The sequence below is a fragment of the Gadus chalcogrammus genome, chromosome 20, assembly GCF_026213295.1.
Source record: "Gadus chalcogrammus isolate NIFS_2021 chromosome 20, NIFS_Gcha_1.0, whole genome shotgun sequence".
NCBI lineage: Eukaryota > Metazoa > Chordata > Actinopteri > Gadiformes > Gadidae > Gadus > Gadus chalcogrammus.
Genome location: NC_079431.1, coordinates 14229194 through 14250743, shown reverse-complemented (window position 1 = coordinate 14250743; position 21550 = coordinate 14229194). Strand labels below are relative to the sequence as shown.

The window sequence follows — 21550 nt, the reverse complement described above, 5'->3', positions numbered from 1 at the left end:
AGCTACGGACACAGTCCCGCCCACTAGATCCAATGTGGGTGGAGAATCCAGCATAACAGTGGAAACACAACATACCAACACTATTACTAAAAACAGCTGACCTGCTGCAAATGTGGGAAGTATTGGTAGAGTTATGGTTGGGACAATGACGCAATGACTACGCAGTTGCTTCGTTGCAGTCGTGAACCCGTTTTGGTTCTGCGTTGGGTTTACGTTCACAGCCCTTGCTACTGCGTCGCCTCTGCGCACGGTTAAAGAGTTTGGGCGGCACACGTCATGCCCTTGGGTCCGTAAACCCCCTTTCGTTGCGTCAACATCCAACCATAACTCTACCTTAAGTGTTAGGGCAGGTAGAAAGGCTCTCATGGTGGGACCGTTCTTCTCAAATGTAAGGGGATTCTTTTAGCAGGGGGTTATGGTGTAGTACATAGTGTGTGTTGTGTTCCAGGGGAAAAGGGGGGCTCACTCTCGAAGCGGTTAACCACGCTGTAGTCCTCCTTGGAGTAAACCTTCATCACGGCCTGGGTCTCCTCCTCCGCACTGGCCACGCCCATCTTCAGCTCCTGCATGGCGGCCAGGGTGTCCAGGCAGCCTACAGCACAGACACAACCCGCTCTCAACAACCGTCATTCAGTACAGTACAAAAAGATCCCTTTATATGTGTGTGTCATTGTTTCCATAAGAAACACAAGGCAATTCAACAGCATGGCACCGACACCCACACACTACCAGGATCAGAAATGAACGTGGCCTCGGGGTACTTTGCCCAAAAATGAATGTAATGTGCCCTTGAAATTGTCATGACCAGGGCTTTAAAATGAGTTGACTAAAGATTGATGAGGAGGTTACGCAGACATTTGTCAGTTTTTTTCAATTATCAAGAGAGAAACTATTTTGATTAACCGTTTGTTAATAAGAAAAACGAACTAGCCAACCTCCACTTTCGGTAGATTAACATTAATTTCAAATCAAATCGACCACTTAATGTAGCTGAATCTACCATGATGGCCGGTGGCTGTATTGCATGTACACAGTGTTGAACAATCAGAGGTCAGTGTTACCCAGGATGTGCAGGGCCCCGTGGGAGCGCGTGGTGGTGGCGTTGGAGCCCGACGGCAGCGCCAGCTCGGGGCTGAGGATGCTGCAGCGGGACTGAAGGTCGGTGAGGGACGGCACGCGGGCATCTGCTATCACCGCGTTGTAGCACCACATCTCCCTGGTGGCCGGCAGGAACCTAGGCACAAAACAGAACCAGGTTAAGGGTCAGAGGTTAAATAAAGGTCCCCAAGCGTGGAGTAATGTACCAAGATCCACTTATCACAGAGGTGTCAGAGGATAAACACAAATACATAAAAACAGCGGTTTGTGTGATAGTGTTATGATAGTTATCATAGTGTTATGCGCAGGGCCTGTGTTTGGCCTGGGTTGATTTCTCTGTTAAAAGGGACTATTGGGAGGCCTAACTCAAAGTGTAGAACACTATTTACTAGTTATTATTAGCCGACTGCTTATCCAAAGTGACTTGGTGAATCTTTTTTAGATCAATAACGAGCAGGTAGCGACATGGCCTCTTCCTCAAGGTTTGCCCACAGGTCGACCGTGGTCATTGGGATTCGATCCCCGTAACCTTTTCGGATGGGAGACAATCCAACACTCCTACTCCTACTCCCCTGCCTCCCCCGGGAGAGGCGCCCCCTGGCCTCTGACCTCCAGATGACGTCGTAGACGGGGTCCAGGCAGAGGCCGAAGCCCTGCAGGTCCTCCTGCTCCGAGTCGTTGAAGGTGCGGCAGCTGCCGTCCAGCTTGTTGATGAGCAGGCACTTGAAGGGCGGCGGCTCCGACACCGAGGTGGGCACCAGGCCGATGATGTGCTTGCTGGCGAAGATCTCCGAGGTGGCGAGCACGTGCGAGTTGATGAGCGCCTCGTCGATGCGCAGGAAGGTCTGGTCTCCGCTGGCGCCGATCCACGTGGCCTTGCGGCCGTACTTGGAGCCGATGTTGGGCATGGGGGAGGGCTTGGCGTTCCAGTAGGGCATGTCCAGGATGGGCCGGCCCAGCTGCCCTTTCTGAAACGGGGGGAGGGGGGCCGTGGTGAGTTAAGAGGTTCCTAGACTCTCGGTACTAAACAGGGAACAGAGGGTCGTTAGCCAGAGCTGCAGCCCTGGGAGACCGGCCTCCTTGATTAGCTTCACTTGGATATATTTCAGAAATGAGAAAGGGTTTTTATTGCCAGATATACCACAGCCTTATTGAGTACTTCATCCTGATTGGTCAATAACATCACAACGGTGTATTACTGTGGTGTAAAGCCAACCATGGCTTTGCATCAAGTCACTCACTGCTTTCCAATAATGGGACACCCCGTCGTTGTTTACCCTTGCATAAGCTTTCAGATACAAGAATTTGTCGTGTGACAGATCCCAAAAAAAATAAATCCAAAATAAACAGCAAAAATCTCCAATACTATACTTGTCTTTGAGTCAAATATTCAACCCTCAACAATATCCATTCTATTCTATTCACTAATAGCTAGTTAGTTACATCGATACCATTTGATTTTATGAAGAGAATACAAAGGAGGACTTTAGAAAGATGCTAGCAAGGAGGATATGGTTTCTGTCCTCCTCTTACCGAGAAGCTGCCGAAGGTGAAGACCTGTCCGTCGCTGAGGAGCACGGCCGTGTGGTTGCTGCCCGCCGTCACCTGAACGCTGGGCCCGGGCAGCGCCTGGACCAGGGTGGGAGAACCCCTAGCAGGGAGCACACAACAACAACAACACCGCCACCGTTAGCTGGGTCCGCCGGGCTCAGCAGGGGGCGCATGCTGTGTTATTGTGTGTGGTGACGTCGTTTGACTGGGGTTTACCCCAGGCCGTACCTGGAGTTGACGTCCCCGTGTCCGAGCTGTCCGTGCTGGCCGTAACCAAAGGTGTACACGTCGCCGTTCTCCATCAGCACCACTGCGGGCCCAAACGACCGTTAATGTCGATTTTGGTAAATGTCCTCCAATTGATTAGTGTGACTGTGTGCGGCTCAGTAGCGATGACACGATTGGCACTTTTTTCATTGGTGAGAGCGTGGTATTTAGGAGTGTAGCCTTAGAGACGGACGGCTGTTCAGAGCACCACACAGAGCGCTGGAGGGAACCTACCGGAGTGGTGGAAGCCACAGCTGACCTGCACCGCTCGCATCTCACAGTCGAACCTCACCGCGCCGGGGGGGTAGGTGGTGATCTTACTGGCGTCCTTCTCCCCGCGCTCGCTACTGCCGTCTGGAGGCAGTGTGTGTGTGTGTGGGGGGGGGGGGGAATAGAGCCAGTCGAGACGGGTTAGTCACGAGGGTCAGCAAAGATAACAATCATTCAACATGAGGCGAGAAGTTGCAGGGCGAAGGCCAGAGCGGTGGCGCTGGAAGAGAAGGACAGAAGGGTGTGTGCGTGTGTGTATACGTATAAGGATGCACGTCTATGTGCAAGCAAGTATGCATGTGTGTGAATGCGCATGTTGATGCGCCCGCATGCGTGTGTGTTTGTGTGTGCACGCATGTGCGTGAGGGCATCAGCGGGTGTGCCAGTAGTGGAGCCGACACAAGGGAGAGAACAGAGAGTGAAGGTTAAGCAGCACACTGCAGGGCCTTGGAGGGAGACGTCGGCTCCTCGTACCTGGTGATGCAATAACAGCGGCGGAGGACGGAGCCGCTGACACAATGGAAACACAGAGCCATGGTGAGGTCCATAAAAAACACACAGACATAAATAAGGCGGAGAAGTGCCTCTCAAACTGAGAAGATCAAAAGAAAGGGAGAGAGAAACTGTGGAGGACCACAGCTGTGAGGAGAGGCAGAGTGTATCGGTGACATTATTTGCTGGCGAAAGAAGCAGAGAGAGTGGTGTTGTTTAGCCCGAGAGGTGCTTCAGAGGCCACTGTGTTGCAGAGGAGTTCAGAGGAGCGTGCATTAATAGCAATGGCAGGGCGTACGCACGCTAGCCAGGGAACCAGGAACCGGCTGATCTGCTTGCTCTAGGGTGTGCTGAGCTGACTAGATCAGGGGGGAGTTGAGCTGCCTTGCAAACACTTCTATTTATTTATTCCCTCAGTTAATCATGCGTTTGCATACAATTTCAATAATAATAGCAAATAAATACCAAAATATGGTCGATTATGTGAGAGCGCCTAATACTGTTATTGCTTAAAAAGTAATAAAACAGTCATTGATAAATAGACAAAAGGTCATTGATACCCCAAAATGACAACGTCACATTTTCAGTCTTCTGGGTTATAACTGAATTGACCAATAGAAGGGATGCTCTGTGTCACATTTAGCGGGCTGACCAATCCCATGAGGACCGCAGGAAACCGGAGCACAATTTCAACACCCCCACTCTCACAGAAGAAAAACCTCTCCTAAAATCATCATCATATAAGAATAACCTGTATAAGAATATAAATACACCTAATCCACGTTTGAACACAAATCTGTTTATAGCCAACGACGTCACATGCTAAAAATATGCACGTTGACAGGAGCGCGGGTGCCGGCCCCGCCTCGGAGACGTATCCCATAATAGTCGGCTTGTCATTGATGAAAGGGCTAGGCCCGGTCTCCACTCAGCGCCTCCTATTTCATCCACCTTCTGCTGCGCAGCGAAGCCCTGTCTGCTCGCAGAGCGACGGCAAATCCAGTTAGGCTGAGATATTGATTACTGTAGAGACTTAAGATGACGAAACAATAAGAGGAAAAGCACTATGCAGGGCCTGGGAGCACATGCGCCTGTAGGGTTAAGACAACGACAACCGCGCAAGTCCCCTGGACTGGTGCTGTGATATGAACTGGTTCTTTGAGGAGCATACTAGATTCTTTTTGAGATTACAAAATAAGAGCGGCGTTATAGAGAGCTTGTCCTTGGAACAAGTTTGTCTTTCACTCGTACAACAAATGTTGAATATGACACACACAATCACACACACACACACACACACACACCTTGGTTCTTCCTATTACATGGGGAAACAGGAAGTACAAACAGGAGCCTCGGCCCCACCCCTTCTTCCTACGTCTTCAGAGAGTAAGGGAGGAGGAGGAGGAGGAGGAGGAGGAGGAAGAGGAGGAGGAGGAGCAGGAGGAGGAGGAAGAGGAGGAGGAGAAGGAGTCGGAATCGGTTGGGACAGCCGGAACTGGGACAGAGACAGTCAAGAGGAAGGGGGGGGTGTGGGAGGATAAAAAAGTGAGGAGAGGCGGTGGGGGTGGGACTCTGCCTCCCGTTGAGTTAGGTTGGTAGTTGAAGTCCGCTGCAGTACCTTTGTGCTTGTCCCGCTTATGCCTTAGGGCCTGAAGGGGTCTTATTCTGGCTAGGGCCTGCTCACGCTGGTTCATAAATATGGGGCCAGGGAAAACAAGGGGGCCTAGGGGAGAGAGAAACGTTCACATGCACGCACGCAAGCCAAAACACAAGGCAATTCAACAGCAGGGCACCAACACCCACACACACAAAGAAACATACATACCAGGGTCAGAAATGAACGTGGGCTCCGGGTTTTTTGCCCCAAAAACTAATGTAATAGCCTTTGAAATTGGCCTGACCAGGGTTTTAAAATGCCTGAGAGTTGGTTCTGTGTTTGAAAAGTGGGTCCAGACGTAATTTTTCATTAAAAGTCATTGAATTTTGATCTGTCCTGCAAACTAGACAAAATAAGGTATGATACAAATAATAAAATCACTGGAAATAATCCAAAATGGGCCCGAAAGGTATTAGAAGGGGTTCATTTCCCACCCTTACACACACATACAGAGCAACAAATCATATAAAAAGGACACACACAAGCAAGGGGGAGGTCACCGAGGTACGACACCACCCGAGCTCATAACAAGTCCCCCGAACTAGCCCTGCACATAGCTGAGTGTGTATGTGTGTGTGTGTGTGTACACGTGTGTGTCCTCAAAACCAAGAAAACCAGCCACCCGCCCGTGAAGAAGGAGAAGGTGTGTGAGCCCCGCGACCCCACCCCCCGTCCCCCTGCACTGCCTGGCCCTGGGGGGCTCGTACCTCGGCCCTCCTCCAGCCGGTGGCGCCGGTTGATCCGCTGGCGCTTCTCCTCCTGCCGGATCTGGATGTGCTCCTCGATGTTCACGCCTGGAGGGGGAGGGACAGGCACAGCTAAACACACGGAGGTGCCCAGAGGGTGCCCGCACACACACACACACACACACACACACACACACACACACGCACACGCAAGCACACAGGCAAGGAAAGGGGGGTGGAGCCGGGGCGGAAAGGCACAAGGCGGAGCAGGGGGGAGGGGGGGGGGGTTGAAAGAAAAACAGACAAGAGGACAGACAGACAGAAAACATGGATGAATGGTGGCGCAGACACGATGCAGCAGTAATGACGGAAAAAAATAACAGTAAATTAAATTGCAGTCCAAAAATGAGCAAAAGCGTGAGGAATTTAAAGTCAAAGTCATCAAAGCAGATTTGTGTGTTAGCAGCCGTTGGCCGCTCGGAGATACTTCACAAAGCAAAGGGGAATTTGAGAGGCATCACAAAAAAGGCGACAACGCTAGATTACAGACGTGTAGGCAATTGTAACGCAGCAGAAATAAAAAGGGGACAGGGTTCGGCTAGATTTACTGCGCAACGAGGCCAGGCACCATCTTAAATCAGTCAGATCATAACTTTTTACCACCAGGCTCCAAAACGGGACAGGCACTGAGGGGGACGGATGTGGAAATACATTTATAGAGGGTATTCTCATTCTTAGTGAATATATTTCTTTCAACTCTTGTCCCGTCTCTGCTTTGGAGGGCAAGTTGGGAGGGCGGGAAGGGAGAGAGGGGGTAGCAAGTAGTGTAGTATGGCATAATGTACTGATACTGTTTCATCATTTAATGTTCAATAACGGACCACCATGTAGTGATTTAATGTACTGGCTACTTTACAGTTTCAATTGTTTTTCACTCAATTCAGAAACCACTTGCTTTACGTGTTCCAAAATGCACCGACGCGCCCAAAGGGGCGTCGAGTGCCATGGGGGGGGGGGGGGGGGGGGGGGGTTGGTGAGGGTGAGGCCTACCTAGCAGGAGGTCCAGGGGGATCATCTCCTTCACGGCGTCAAAGATGCCCCTCTGCCTGGCCTCCTGGCCGTCCAGCTCCCGGGCGCAGGCCTTGCAGCAGCCGCACGCCGAGCAGCCCGACTCCCCGGAGCCGCAGCCACAGATCCTGGGGGGGGGGGGAGACGCACACCGGGCCTCGGTGAGTACAGGGCTGTGATCACATGAGGCCAGAAGGACCTTTGAGGCCGACTCATCAGGCATGGAGTTGTAACTGTTTATTTGTAAGTGTGTATTTCCACCCTGGCCGACTGTTTGTTTTCGTGTCACGCATGTTGTCTTGTTGTGTTTTTGCTGCTATCAGGACTCTCTGGCATAAGGCGGCACATCCTCAATAAGACTATCAGATAAATACTATCATGTAGCCTCGTAGAGCAGTTTAAACGTGTTTCCACAAATGTTCCTTCCTGCTAATGTTCTGATGCTACTCCTGCTGAAGGAAAAAACAACGCAACGTCCACTTTGTTTTATGTGTGTACGCGTGGCTCTCCCCAGCCTCAGAGAAGGGTTCTCACTACTCCAGAAAGGTTACCCACCCGCCAGGCACTCTGTCGGGCCGCCCGCTGCTCACACAGCTGCCCCCGTAGCCGGTGCAGTCGCCGCACACCGTGCACACCATGCACTGCTCCAGCTTCCACTTGTGCATGCCGGGCTGGCACATCATGCTCTTCTCCTCCTTCTCCTCCAGGTCGTCCTCCAAGTCCTCGTCCATGGCCGTCGCCATGTTCTCCACGCCAAACGCTGCCGGGGGACGAGAGAGAGACGCAGAGAGAGAGAGAGAGAGAGAGAGAGAGAGAGAGAGAGACAGAACAAATGACACAATGTTGGAATAATAGTGCAAAAGTTGTCTGTGTGTCCGTGTGTGTCCGTGTGTGTCCGTGTGTGTCCGTGTGTGTCCGTGTCCGACCCCTCACCTTTCCCCGCCTGGTTCATGGCCCCCGTGTCTCGTCCACACTGGCCCTTGTTGTTGACACCAAACGTCCACACCTCGCCGCTCTTGGTGAGCACGCACGTGTGGGCCTTCCCCATGGCAACCTGAGTCACAAAGTGACCCTTCAGGTCCGTCACCTGACCTGTAGGGGGGCGGGGTCAGTCAGGGTTTACATTCCCAGCTCTCACAGTGGCTTCAACCGGCTTCAAAAAGAGAACGTTTGTAAAATGAATCAATGAATATCGCTTCTATTGAACACACCATCACTGCTCCTCTTAAATACATTGTTTCAGGGTTGGGTTCTCTTTTAACAAAGAAAGGTGTTCAGTGTGAGGGTGAACCAGGTAGGGAGGGACATGGATGAACGTGCAGTGGGGCTTACAGGTGCTGTCGCTGTAGATGGCGTCCTTGCCAAACATGTAGAGCTCTCCGTCTTTGGTGACGATGCTACTGCTGCCGTTGTTGCAGGCCGTGTGCACCGCCGTCTTGCTCTCCAGCTTGATCATCTTCTTAGGCTTGTAGGGCTTTGGCTGTCTGCGGCTCTTGGCTGGAGGGGGACACACACAGACACACACTTTTGTCAACACCAGGTATTTTTGCAAGCACAAACACAGTTGCAACTTCTATGTAAATAAAATATGTTTTTAATTAAGTATAATAAACTAAATGATGTAATGTTGAAGTCCGTGCGTTTGCATGCATGTATGCAAGCATGTACCCTTTGCCTAGTCATGTGTGTGTATGTACCCGTGTTTGTGTTTATGGGTTTGTGGGCATGTGTGTGTGTTTTTCCTGTACAAGTGTATGTGCCCTTGGGATTGCATGTGCCCCTACACATCTACGTGGCCGTGTGTGCTCATGAGTCTTACTGGACTCTCCGTCCTCTCCTTTGGAGGCGGAGCCGGTGAAGAAGACGCTGCCGTCCTCGGCCACCAGCAGCGCGTGCGAACCGTCATGGCCGACCGAGAACTGGACTATCTTTGGAGACTTGGTGACGGGCAGCTCCACCCACTTCCCAGCCGAGGGCCCTCCCTGCTTTATGCCCAGACTCTGGTACTTGCCCGTGTAGTAGATCTGCCACACAGAGACAGAAGTAGACAGAGAGGGAGAGAGAACCAGGTTTAGGGCATCCAAGCAGTGAGCTATAGCTCTTGCAGTTGTCAACTGTCACCAGGAATGGGAGATTTATATCCATAACAAAAACGACAAACCAGATACACGCATAGACATACACTTTTATTGGCCCTGTGATTTACTAAAATACAAAAGTATTTTAAATGAAATACGCAGTGGTATCTCCTCATGGCTAATAGCACCCTACAGCAGCCAGCTTACCCTGGTTGAAGCGACCAAGCTTATGCTGCTAACCACTCAGGAAGGGAGGACGTGGCTCATCCTTTGCTACGCTAGGCTAAACCCGATTCTGACAACACTGTCGTCTGCCCATAAGTCATTACAGGATAATATATTCTACATGGCTGCTCGATGAACAAGATTTATTTACCGGTACATCAGATCGTGCTGTGCCTGAGCACGCTGCCATTAATCAAATCTCTCTCTCTCTCACACACACACACACACACACACACACACACACACACACACACACACACACACACACACACACACACACACACACACACACACACACACACACACACACACACACACACACACACACACACACACACACACACACACACACACACACACACACACACACAGTGTAGAGGGATTCTTGGGAATGCATCAGAGCCCTTCCAGCCCCCCCACTCCCAGTGGGCGTCTGCAGGCGTGATCCTGATCTCTCTCGTCCAGGTGACAAGTGAACTTTGTGCCCAATCTCTAGGTGCACTACTCCTCTATAGTAGAATATATACGAGACCGGTCTGTGCGAAATAATTAACTGCAGATAAAGGCCCGCCCACACAGGCTGCGGCAGGGCTCTGGAGAACCTGCCCTGGGACTTAATAACACCATGCAATCTGCAAGGGATGGGATCCACACACACCCACAACACCAAGAGTGTAAACACAAACACAAACACAGGGCCTCACTGGGTCACACCTCACAGAGGTCTCTCACAGAGACACACACTCAATCACAACCAAGGGCACCTAACACAGGGCATAGCAGCGGCTCAAACACCTGAGGTATTCACTGGTTAGGCCGGCTCTGCACTGCAGAGACAACCATCTCAGTCATAACTGAGCTACAGAGTTTACTCAAGCATAGACCGGCTTGAACCTTAGGCACACAAAGCATCACTTATCTTCTTCCTCATTATGTCACACCATTTACATAGTTCGGCTTCTCGGGGGCCTAATCATACAGTGATAATAGCACAATGTCTGTTTATAGTGCTAACCCTATGAATAAAGATACAACAGTAGCAAGTCACAATAAAACAGCAGTTGGCTCTCTGTCCATGCCCAACTGGTCTTATTATCGGATGAAAGCACGTGCCAGAGTAACCAGTGGGCTGTCTGTAAGGAGGAAGGACTGGGTTGTCAACCCCTGGTTAATATACAGAAACCGTTGAGTTAAGCCAACAGACCAGGGATGGAAATTAACACCCGCCACCCGCCATTTGCGGGTGGATTTGTATGGTGGCGGGTGAATTGTGTCACTTCACCCGCCACTGTGTCGGGTAATACTTTCCAGTAAGGTCCGCCTCTTTTGCTGAACTGCAACTGTCCGGCACCCGGGATAATATACCGGTAACAGGGCTCTCGTCTCACGCATTCGGCATTTGACACACGCAATTCAACCCATGCACACGCCACACTTCGTATTTCTCACGCAGAGAAATTACCAGGATAGCGCTCACCAATTTGGGCCGCTATTAAACAGTGTTACAGGTAGGAACCAAATGGGTTTCCCGTACGTAGGGTAACCAGACGTCGTCTTTTGCCCGGACATGCCCTCTTTTTGAGACACTTTTAAAAAATGTGTGGCGGAATTTAAAAACGTCCGGGATTTTATTAAAGCCTCATACATGTTCTCATTGTATTTGCGTTGCGTTGCGTTTCTTTGGGTCGTTCGCAAACTAGTTATGCTACGCCCTCCCCTACTCAGTTCTGTTCGCTTTGCATTGGTGGAAGTGAGTAGGGGGCGTGGTTAAGTAGAGCCTTCAGATTGGACGGTTTGACTAACGCAGTTACCGTCGTGTATTTATTTTTTTACCATTATTGTTTTATAGGGACAAACATTAACAAATTTCTCCCACAGGGGATTGATAACGTTCTATCTATTGAACAGAAAGAAACACTTGGTCATACTTTACATATTTTATCACAGCATTGGCCTACTGAATGCCACAGATATATTTCCAGCATTGGACTGAATGCCACATAAATATATAATTATGTTTTTGCACGTTTGCAACGTTTAAAAGTTCAGGGTATAAAGTTCAAGTATATGCCTCTACTAGCCAATAGGCCAATAGCCTTTTGAGGCAATGTTTTTTCTGAATATTAGTGTTAAGGGCCAATAATGCTTACTATCATACGTTAGTTACCATGTCTGTGGACACATTTGTATTCAGGCACTAATTAGATTGACTTATGATGGTGTAGCCATGCACGTTGTTTTATTGTTAACATTTCAATTTGTTTAAAATGTACGCATATATTAAAAAAATATATAGCGCATAAAAAGTGGCTGGTAAAAAAGATGAGTGGCTGGTAGATTTTTAAATCTACCTGCCACAGTGGCTGGTGGGCAAAAAAGTTAATTTCCATCTCTGCAACAGACACACAGTCCCTGATTGGGAAGTCCAGTGGGAACACTGCAGTCTCAAGGCATGCTATGGATGGATGCTTTAATATAGATATTAGTGGGCCCCTAACACAGTATTTGAAGCAGTCCCGAAATTCAGCCGTGGCGCAGAATTACAGCCACTACGAGTCAGTCGCACATTGAGCTTTCCCCAAGGCGCCGTTTCGGTGTCTGTAGCTTTAATGCTAATGAGGAGGAGAGAGGCGAGTCAAGGAGGAGGTTGGGGGTGTGGCCCTGAGCAGCTTGCGGCCACGGTACCAAGCGCTCTGTTTACAGTGGATGTATCGCAATGGCGAGGCGCACACAGCCTTTGGCCGTGTTTTGTAAATATTCTAGAACACACGGGAGTCCTGGAGCTCTATATCTAAATAATATCATGTTATAAATAAATATCTATATTAGAGCCCGACCGATTTATTGGCGGGCCGATATTATCGGCGGATATTAGGCATTTTCCAAACTATCGGTATTGGCATTTATAATGGCCGATTAATGATTATTTATATATTTTTTATTGTGTTTTTGTTCAAAGGACTTTGAGTTTCATATCTTAAGTTTGCATTTTTATAAATTGTATTTATCAGAACTTTTATCAGAGTGGTTGTATGCGTGTCAGTTGTATGAACGAGTCCGGTTGTGATAATAGAAGAATAGAAGAAGTACCCAGCCGGTCAAGAAACGGTGGCCGCTACATTCCGACCATATTCAGACCTATAAGCAGACCCACTGCCGATCAAGGTGAAGGGTGTTGCCCCCGAGAGAGCATTGGCCCTGGAGGAAAGGTCTCCCCTGTGTGATTCTCTGGGCGGGCCAGGCAGAGAAAGGGGAGGCAGCTTGGCCCCTTATGACGACATATGGGGCCACATTCCTAACAAGCGCGCCCGAGCTTCCATTTTTTCAAAAGGCGAGCAGGATACCTAGTGCTCGTTTTACGCCTAACGCAAGTTTTAGCCACTGGGGGAACATAGGCAGGCTAAGGGAACTCATATTAATGTTAGAAAACCTCATAAAATCAGATTTTCATGCCATGGGACCTTTACGAAATCGTTGCAAATGAGGTCTTGTGAAAGACCCTGCAAGGAAATAGCATGCCGTCCTGGCTAGCCACCTCACGCCTAGCCGAACAGATTAGCTTTTGGCAACCCCCCGTGCAAACCTGACAGGACAGCAGCGACTACGGACAGAGCGACATCTAGCTGGACGGATATCCAACCTAACAGGTGCGCCATTTTGTAGGAGGTTGGTGTCTCGTCAAAAAATGAGACTTTTAGAAAACACTCCCTTTCCAAAGCCTCCAAAACAAGCAGGGATCAACCTCGTCAGTGCTTGCTTTGGCATCGTCTGCTCCTTGGAGGAATCCGCTCGGGAGGAACCTGTGCGTTGCATCATTAAGTAAACTCTCTTCGTCACAGGTGTGCTCGGCTCGCTAAAGCGATTGGCCCGTCATTAGCGAGGGCAAGGCATGTCGTGGGCACAGCTGTGCGGGGCCACTCCCGACAAATGAATGCAGATTATATGGAGGCTGTGTGTCTTGGAAACAAAACAGCCACTGACACATCAGTCTTCGTTTGTTAGGTTTTTTTCCTTATTCCACCTCGTCGTCGTCTTCTTTCGGTGGTATTGGCAGAGACACGGGCATTCACATGGAGCAAACAAGAATGCATTGAGGCGCCACACACGCCCACAAACACACACATACACACACACACAGAGAACAAGGAAGGTTCTCGGCACTCACCTTTCCCGAGGCGGTTTTCATCAGAGCGAACTCCCGGCCGGCTCCGAGCAGCGCTGCCTCTTCATCAAAGCCGGTGCCTGGCAGAACAACAACAACAGAGGGATCAGAACAAGGGGACGCACACAAAACACACGTGCGCACACACAAATACACACACACACAAAGCCCCGTCCCACAGGAACCAGCACTAGCCGTTCTTCCTTTTGTTCGCTTTTTTCCTTTTCATTCTCGTCAATGCTGTGATTTATGCAGTTTGTGTTTTCACCCGATTTCAGACATACTATCATTTCTTTGTGATTAAAAAAAAAATAACGGCAGGTTGTTTTGTGAATTGGACGGAGGAGGTGGTGCACAAGCCAGGGATGGGAACGCGAGCGCAACCCATGGCCGACACGGTGGTGGTGGTGGTGGGGTGACTCACTGATGATGTGCAGGTCCTTCTCCAGGTCGAAGAGGGAGATGCCGCAGGCGTGGAGACACTTCCTGGCCAGCTTCAGCTGCAGCTCCTGCTGGAGGGCGGGGTCCGAGCTTGTGGCGTAGATCCGCACCACGAAGCCGTCCTGCGGTCAGAGAGATACGACCGCACAGAGAGCTTAGTAAGCTTCAGGGCTTCAGGGCTTCAGGGCTTCAGGGTCCCCCCCCCCCCCCCCCCCCCGACCTCCATGTACCCCCCATGCAGCCCTATCAGTACCCCTTCCTCGACACCAGACCAGACATGTGTTTCAAAGGGGAAGAAGCTGAGGCACACCTTCATAGCTAGTGACTTTTTGCTCTGATATTTCACAATGCGGGTTTTGTTTTTGGTACAACAAAGCAAAATACTGGAGGTTAGATTGTTATAACAGCTCACGCCGCCCCTAGGGCACGCAGACCCCCCTGATGGAAATCTCCTGGCAGGAGTTCACTGAGAGTTCTCGGGGAATGGAAAAACAAGACGTCTCCACTGGTCCACCTGATTACACATGGCAGGTAACCAAAGCAACAGCTCTCTTTTGAGGCAGCGGAGGGGTCTAAGGGACACACGTGGCATACAAAACAAAATAGACTTAGAAAATAAGACCACGGCTCCCTCGGTGACGTCTGCAGTGGAGTTTTGGGTTTATTTGACAGGCCACCACCGACCTGGCTGTGTGGTGTGTCTGCGCGTGCCTAAAGTGGACCCGCCCAACATTGTGGAATCAGGCCAGCATACCACAGAGCCACTCAGCCCTCCAGAATCCCAACAGACTGGTCCCCCCACACACACACACACACACACACACACACACACACACACACACACACACACACACACACACACACACACACACACACACACACACACACACACACACACACACACACACACACACACACACACACACACACACTTTCTCTTCCTCTACTCTGTAGTCGGAGGGATGGGTCAAACTGCCGAGGCCAAGCATCCCATTGTTCTTTTACGAGGGCAAAGAAGTATTTAATGTGTACAAGAACAGAGAAGCAGCATTTTTTTTTTTTTTCGTTATATCAAAATGAACAGCCACCAGCGAAAGGCGGTGTTCCTGACTGAGAGTGTGCAGACAGACTCCACCTGGGCGGCCACAGGTGTGTGAGCCAGGGGGGAGAGGACACTCCATTGGCAGAGAGTACTAATCAGAGGGAGAAGGGGCCATGGCTATGAAGGTGGGTGAGCGAGATGGAAGGAAGGTGTGAGATAGACATACACATGAGTGAGGGAGGGGGAGAGGGAGAGAGAGAGCGACACACAGTGGGAGGAGGAGGGTTGGTGGATTAAAGGCAGCCTCTGGCTGTTTGCTAATGCTGATGACCTCACCGCTAATTTGCTTTGAGACCCGGCGAGACGAAACACATGCACAATTAGTCTGACTCCCCTCCGATGATCGGCCAGCCCCCGCCCCCACCCCCACGCCCCTCTTTCATCTCTGGCTGTGGGCTCTCCTTCCCCTTGTAACCCCTCTAAACAGTCTGATCCCTCTGAACATCCAGGCCTATCATCCTCCTCCTCCTCCTCCTCAGCCTGCCCCACCCGGCACCTGTTCTAGCCAGAGTGTGTGCTTCACTTCCTGCCAGCCAAGATGCTGCTGTGGATTCAGCAAGACTAACAGCATACCGACCCAATATACACTCTTCCCCACTGCGCCCCCCCCCACTGCGCCCCCCCTCCATCAGCACCACCCCCTCCTTGCTCCATCCTCTCCAGTCTCATTACGCCGAGAGGCTGCTGCCCTGGTGCTGCAGAGAGTGGGGATGGGGGGGGTGGAAGTATGGATTTCACACTACCCTCCCCCACTGCTTAGTATGAATGCAGATAACCAACTGGCAGATTAAGCCTCTGGAGAAGGCCACACACCAACACACATACACACACACACAGTCTGTGGCACAGCTGGTGCTCAGCTGGGGGTCCCGTCTGCATGGAGCACTAGAGCCAGGGTAAAATGGAGAGGGACAGATGTGGCACTGGCCGGAGGAGAGGGGATGAAACAGCCTTTATGTCAGCGTCCAGAGAGAGACGGAGCCAGGAGACAGGGGAGAGGAGAGAGGGTCCAGGAGAGAGGGTACAGGAGAGAGGAGACGGGGGTGAGAGAGGAGAGAACTGACAGGGGAGAGGAGAGAGGGTATAGGAGGAGACAGGGGACAAGAGAGGAGAGAACAGACAGGGGGAGAGGAGAGAGACCAGCTTTGCAAGCCGAAAAGAGGAGCCGCCGTGTCGCGGTGCGCATGAAGTGAACAACAATCACAGCAACGCTCTCATGAATAATAACGCTTTCTTACTCCGCTTCCAACTCTGCTCAACAAGGCCCGTCGCCAATAGTGTCAACAAAACAGATTACAAAATACACGAAAAAACAAAAACAGCCCCTTCACAGGGGATTGGCTGAATCAGCATTCAGCCAAGAGCTCCTTGCCAAGTACTTCAGAGAAAGGCAACTGACCGAATAGTTTTCTTGTTAAGAGACTGATGCAGAGGAAGGAAATAATGATGTCCGTGTCTTGTGATGAGTGAGGAAGTAAGTGTAGAATATACAGAGTATTACAGACAACGAAGTCCAACTCACAAATAAGACACTGGATTATTTTCTTAAATCTGATGGTAGAACAGCTCAAATGTGTGTGAAAGGGACTTTAACTTCCCTTTGCCTCATTTGTCTCAACCTGTAATCGCTTAATTGGTGAACTCAAGCATGGCCAGCACTAGTAAACATATACGCATCTGTAAAGGTTTCTAATCAACAGCATGTAGAAATACTTTGCTGAACACTCACACCGATAAGTTTTCTTCTGTAAAACATCTACTTAACGAATTTCCGCCATAACACAGTAGGACTGCTGCATACGAGATGAACAGACCTAACCTCTTATGTAGACAGAAGCAGTGTGTTTGAGCACCTGTGTGCTCATGCGTGGGTGTGTAAAGGTAATGGAGACAAGCACTGTAACGTACGTCTTTGCAGGCGGCTAATTGGTTGATGTACTCCCCGTCTGTGAAGATGATGTTCTGACCGTCGGCGTGTTGGCCTGTGGAGAGGAGGAGCCACACATCATCATCATCATCATCATCATCATCACCATCAGTGTGTGGCTGTGTTCTGGGCGGGGGGCGGGGGGGGTACCTGGCATGGAGACGGCGCCCTCCGGCTCCAGCGTCTCCGGGTTGATCTTAATGGCTGACGTGCTGTGGTTACCCGAGTCCCGGTACAATAGATAGCCCTGAGAATGCAGCACACAGACACACACACACACACACACACACACACACACACACACACACACACACACACACACACACACACACACACACACACACACACACACACACACACACACACACACACACACACACACACACACACAGCGGTTCGCCCAGGTCATGCTGCTGTGTGCGGCTCCCGTGCAAGTTCTGCAGCAAAAACTCTCGTGCTGAGGAATGCACCTAGGGAACGGCTTTGAAGAACGCACAATACCAGCTCGATAATAGTCGTATGCAAAACAGGGAACCCTATTTCAACCAAAAGGTTCATAACTAAATAATTGGTTCAGTAACTTACACAGGACAGAATGCATTTAATGCCATTCTAATCGCAGTTCTAGGAAATGGTGTGTGTAACATCAAATCTTAACACAGTAATGAGGTGAGTGTGGAGATTGTCGCTTTGGATAAATGCGTCTGCTCAATGCCCTAAATGAAAATCTAAATGTAATGTAGATTTAACTTCAAAGGCTTACCTGTGCAAAGCCCAACCAGGACTTCTTCTCCTTGCGGTTGCGGATGCGAGACGTGGAGTTGTACACGTGGCCCTGAAGGACATCCACACAGCGTCACAAAACAGCCAGGACTACATTGTGGGGAGGCTGTTCCACATCCTAGCCACAGTGTTCTGGGTTTGATAACCAGGTCTACAGATTCCAAGTGTTGGCACCCTTGAGCAAGACACCCTTCCACTACCTGCTTCTGAATGATGTCCGTCTCACCCCACTGCAGGTTGCTTTGATTTAAGAGCTATCATTGAGTGTCATTTTTTAGAAATGCCACAGCCACTGGTCTGCTTTTACTGAGTCAAAGGCTATGGGTAATATCTGTTCTGGTTGACTGCACGTGCCTCCGTAGGCAGACGATTTACATTTAATGTAATCCTTCCTTTATTGGTTTGGGGAATTCCTCCCGGCGGTCAAACACAGGTTCGTGAAATGCACCACTTCTCAACCGCAGGGAAAGGTAGGGAGGGAGCAGGCAGAGAGTAGTTACTTATTTACAAATCTTGCCCTCTCTTTACAACTCACACATTTGATGCTAAATTATACAATAATACAATTGTGAAGAATCGTAAGAACAAATCTATCCAATCTCAAAATGACCTGAGGCAATGTGGGTTAAATGGCGCTTCAAGATGGTTTATAAGCCCTTCAGCATGGCGCTAGCTTTCGTCTCTGCTGGGGAATCGATACAGGAATGACACCATGGCGGCCGTTTGATCACCCGTGACTGATTGAGCAGCAGAGGTCTGTCGTCCATGTTAATAATAACACGTTCATCTCCTGCTGCTGACGCCTACCACTTGTGAGGATGAACACGGAGATTGGAAAAAGACAGATGGAGAAGCCACGAATGCAAGCACATACCACACACACAAATGTATGTACACACACACACACAAATAAGACAAACACACAAAAGCAAATAAGACAAACACATAAACCACACACACACACACACACGCACACACACACAGTCCCGTACCCGGACGGTGCCGCTGTATCCGGAGCCCACTTTGTAGAGGCCGTCCTTGCAGAGCAGGTAGAGGAAGGAGCCGTCTGTCTGCAGCAGGCAGTGTTCGTCCTCGTCGATAGCCACCTCCTTCAGCACCCACTTGTTCATGAGCGCCGCCCGCTTGATGCCGTTGCCGAACCAGTCCTGGATCTGGATCTTGCCCACCAGCACGGCCTGGATGCTCCTCTGCAGCGCGTTCAGGATGGTGGGCACCTATGGGTGGGGGGGGGGGGGGGGGGGGGGGGGGGAGTCATAATGAGTGGGGGAGAACAGTGGACTCTGACAATCAGGGCGCATGCGTGCGTAGCTTAGTTCCAGGCGGAGCTCACCGCTTCCCTTAGCCGGCCACAGGCGTAAAGCAACGGTTGATAAATCAACTGATTTGCCTCAAACAGGTTAAGATATGTTCATAGTGTGCACGTTAATGCCTTCCATGGGAGTTTGAGGTTGTGTGGGGGGGGGGGGAGTGCTTACAGTGGAAAAAGGAGCCAAAGGCAGAGTGCTCATGTGCTGCGATGGTCAGCAACATCAGACCATTTGAGTTTGACCAACAGAACATCCGTCACACGCCATTTTGGATCTTGCTGACGTCTCGTCACACACTTTGTCAATGGGTTTGATGGGGGAAGGCAAAGAGACCACAGTGATTGTAGAGGAGAATATTGGTCTCCATGACTAGTGGGATATTGACTGGGCTGGTGGAGGCTGGTCCATCCCCCCCCCCCCTTCGCCTGCACACCCGCCCTACATTCTACAAGCCTCCATCACTCAGAGGCCGAGCCATTACACACTCTGCTGAGCTCGCGGTTCTCGGCGTTTCGCGGCTAAGAGACCTGCTGGTCCGCCCGCCTGCCACTGGGATGACTCGCAGCTCAGTCGATGCCCCGGTTCCCGGAGCTTCGCTGGAAACACACGGGCCCCCAGTCTCTCAGGTCCGGCCAACTCTACCTGCTTAGCCTGTTTTAAAAGCCTCAGCAGTATTGGGAAGGAGGAGAGCCAAGCTGGGCCCGGGCCCAAGCTGTGCCTTCCACTCAAATATACGCCTTTATAATAACCTTGGAAACCTCCACGGCAACACCCTCATGGTTATAGTGTGAGAGTGTGAGTGTGTGTGTGTCTCTCTCCTTGTCAATATTACATAACATGAAGCAGAAGAATTCATTCCACGTACAATTTAATGCGTGTTCATCGCGTGTGTGCAACGGCTAAACACTGAACCATAAATTCACGGGCCAATCACTTTAGTCATTCGACTCATGGTTGGGGTGCTCGCTGGTGAACCTTCTCCAGCACGGCTTTGCAGTACACTTTCTGACATGGAGCCAAAGACATAGCTTAGGAGGGAGGGGGCGAAAGAGAAAGAAAGAAGAGCAGATAGCAAGACTGAGTGAAAGAAAGAGAGAGAGGGAGGGAGGGCGATTGAGAGACAGACGCAACACAGAAGTGAGACAGGACGTGAGGAAGAGAGCGATGCCGAGGGGCATTGAAGTACAGATAAACAAACGGGGATGAATTGCAGGCTCATTAGCAGAAGAATGCGGGCAGGGTATCATAACAAGACGGGATGATTGGAGTGGCTTGACATTTAGCCAAATTCAACCGCTGCCCTCGATGAGTTGCCCACAGGCCCGGACAGATACTGCTAGGCTAGGTTTAGCTAGCTCTGCGTCACGCCGCTACCGGCTGAACTACCGCTACGCTCCGGTGTTACGATCGGAAGAAGCCGCCATGGGGCGAATCAACAATAACATAAATCCTAACCTGTTAAAGGGCCAACAGCAACAACGTTGTGTGATTTCATTTTATGCAGAACTTTCAACTTCTTTACATGAAGATAAACAGGGGGAAACCGATCTTCCCCCTTGCCTCCAGCAATGTCTGTGTGGACAGGAGGCGTGTGGAGAGCAGAGAGGGATCCGGACATGAAGGGCGCCCGGCTCACCTGTATGGTCTGGCAGGCGTGGCTGCCGTTGTTGGTGAGGATGGCGGAGACGGCCTGCAGGATCCGGCCCGTGTCCCCCCAGGCCACCACCAGGCTGAAGAGGCAGGCGCAGGAGAGTGCCGTGAGGGCCTGGCCCGTGGGGTCGTTGGGTCCCGTGCTCCGCACCGTGGTCTCGAGCAGCAGCTGGAACAGGGACTCTGTGGCGGTGGAGGAGGAGGTGGTGGTGGTGGTGGTGGTGGAAGAGACACAAGAGGCCAATGAGAGGGACAATAAAGGGAGAGCTAAAGGGAGATGGAACTGCTCTCCGAGGGTGTGCGTTTATTTGTTGGATTCTTTGTACTTATTTCTGTTTGGATGTAAATGTACCATTGAGGAATGATGCGGAGGGAATACTAGCTATATGTTATAACGAGGTAGTGTCAGCAAATATAATGTTGAATTTTAAAAAAGGTACACTCTTTTCCTCAACGGCCTTAAAGGGTTATTAAACCCCCAATACACTGTTTTCTAACCGTTCTGTTTGGGTCTGTGTGGAAATTCTCTGACAACGCCCATCTTGTTCCTATGGAACCCAATGTGTCAACCTTGATTACTGACTCTACTGCTCAGATCGCATTCTTTGAAACGTGTGTGTGTGCACGGCATTCTTGTTGTGTACTGGTTTAAACAGCCTCACCCGGCCCGACTCGGACAGATTACAATCCGGGGCTGGGTGAGGTTGCGCACCGGTCATGCGTTTCAATGACCAAGGCCCATAGCTTGAACCAGTCAACCAGGCA

The 21550-nt window shown here is 50.5% G+C and overlaps 1 protein-coding gene across 6 annotated transcripts in view; it reads right to left on the bottom strand.

The window, feature by feature from the left end:
* The window catches only part of mycbp2 (MYC binding protein 2), a 76192-nt gene that overhangs the window by 42660 nt on the left and 11982 nt on the right, over nt 1-21550 (bottom strand). For 2 of the 6 annotated variants that reach the window (XM_056580376.1, XM_056580378.1), the window contains exons 5-25: nt 20772-20968; nt 18800-19042; nt 17788-17859; nt 17175-17271; nt 17006-17079; nt 13979-14117; nt 13558-13634; nt 8909-9113; nt 8422-8586; nt 8023-8181; nt 7645-7849; nt 7072-7217; nt 6043-6153; nt 5297-5401; nt 3661-3696; nt 3151-3270; nt 2878-2959; nt 2632-2749; nt 1708-2066; nt 1062-1234; nt 467-592 (exon numbers count right to left, since the gene is read on the bottom strand). In XM_056580376.1, the coding sequence (XP_056436351.1) occupies nt 467-592; nt 1062-1234; nt 1708-2066; nt 2632-2749; nt 2878-2959; nt 3151-3270; nt 3661-3696; nt 5297-5401; nt 6043-6153; nt 7072-7217; nt 7645-7849; nt 8023-8181; nt 8422-8586; nt 8909-9113; nt 13558-13634; nt 13979-14117; nt 17006-17079; nt 17175-17271; nt 17788-17859; nt 18800-19042; nt 20772-20968 (3009 nt within the window). The remainder of the gene's footprint in view (nt 1-466; nt 593-1061; nt 1235-1707; nt 2067-2631; nt 2750-2877; nt 2960-3150; nt 3271-3660; nt 3697-5296; nt 5402-6042; nt 6154-7071; nt 7218-7644; nt 7850-8022; nt 8182-8421; nt 8587-8908; nt 9114-13557; nt 13635-13978; nt 14118-17005; nt 17080-17174; nt 17272-17787; nt 17860-18799; nt 19043-20771; nt 20969-21550) is intronic. The other 4 variants (XM_056580375.1, XM_056580380.1, XM_056580374.1 and 1 more) reach the window with 3 other exon arrangements.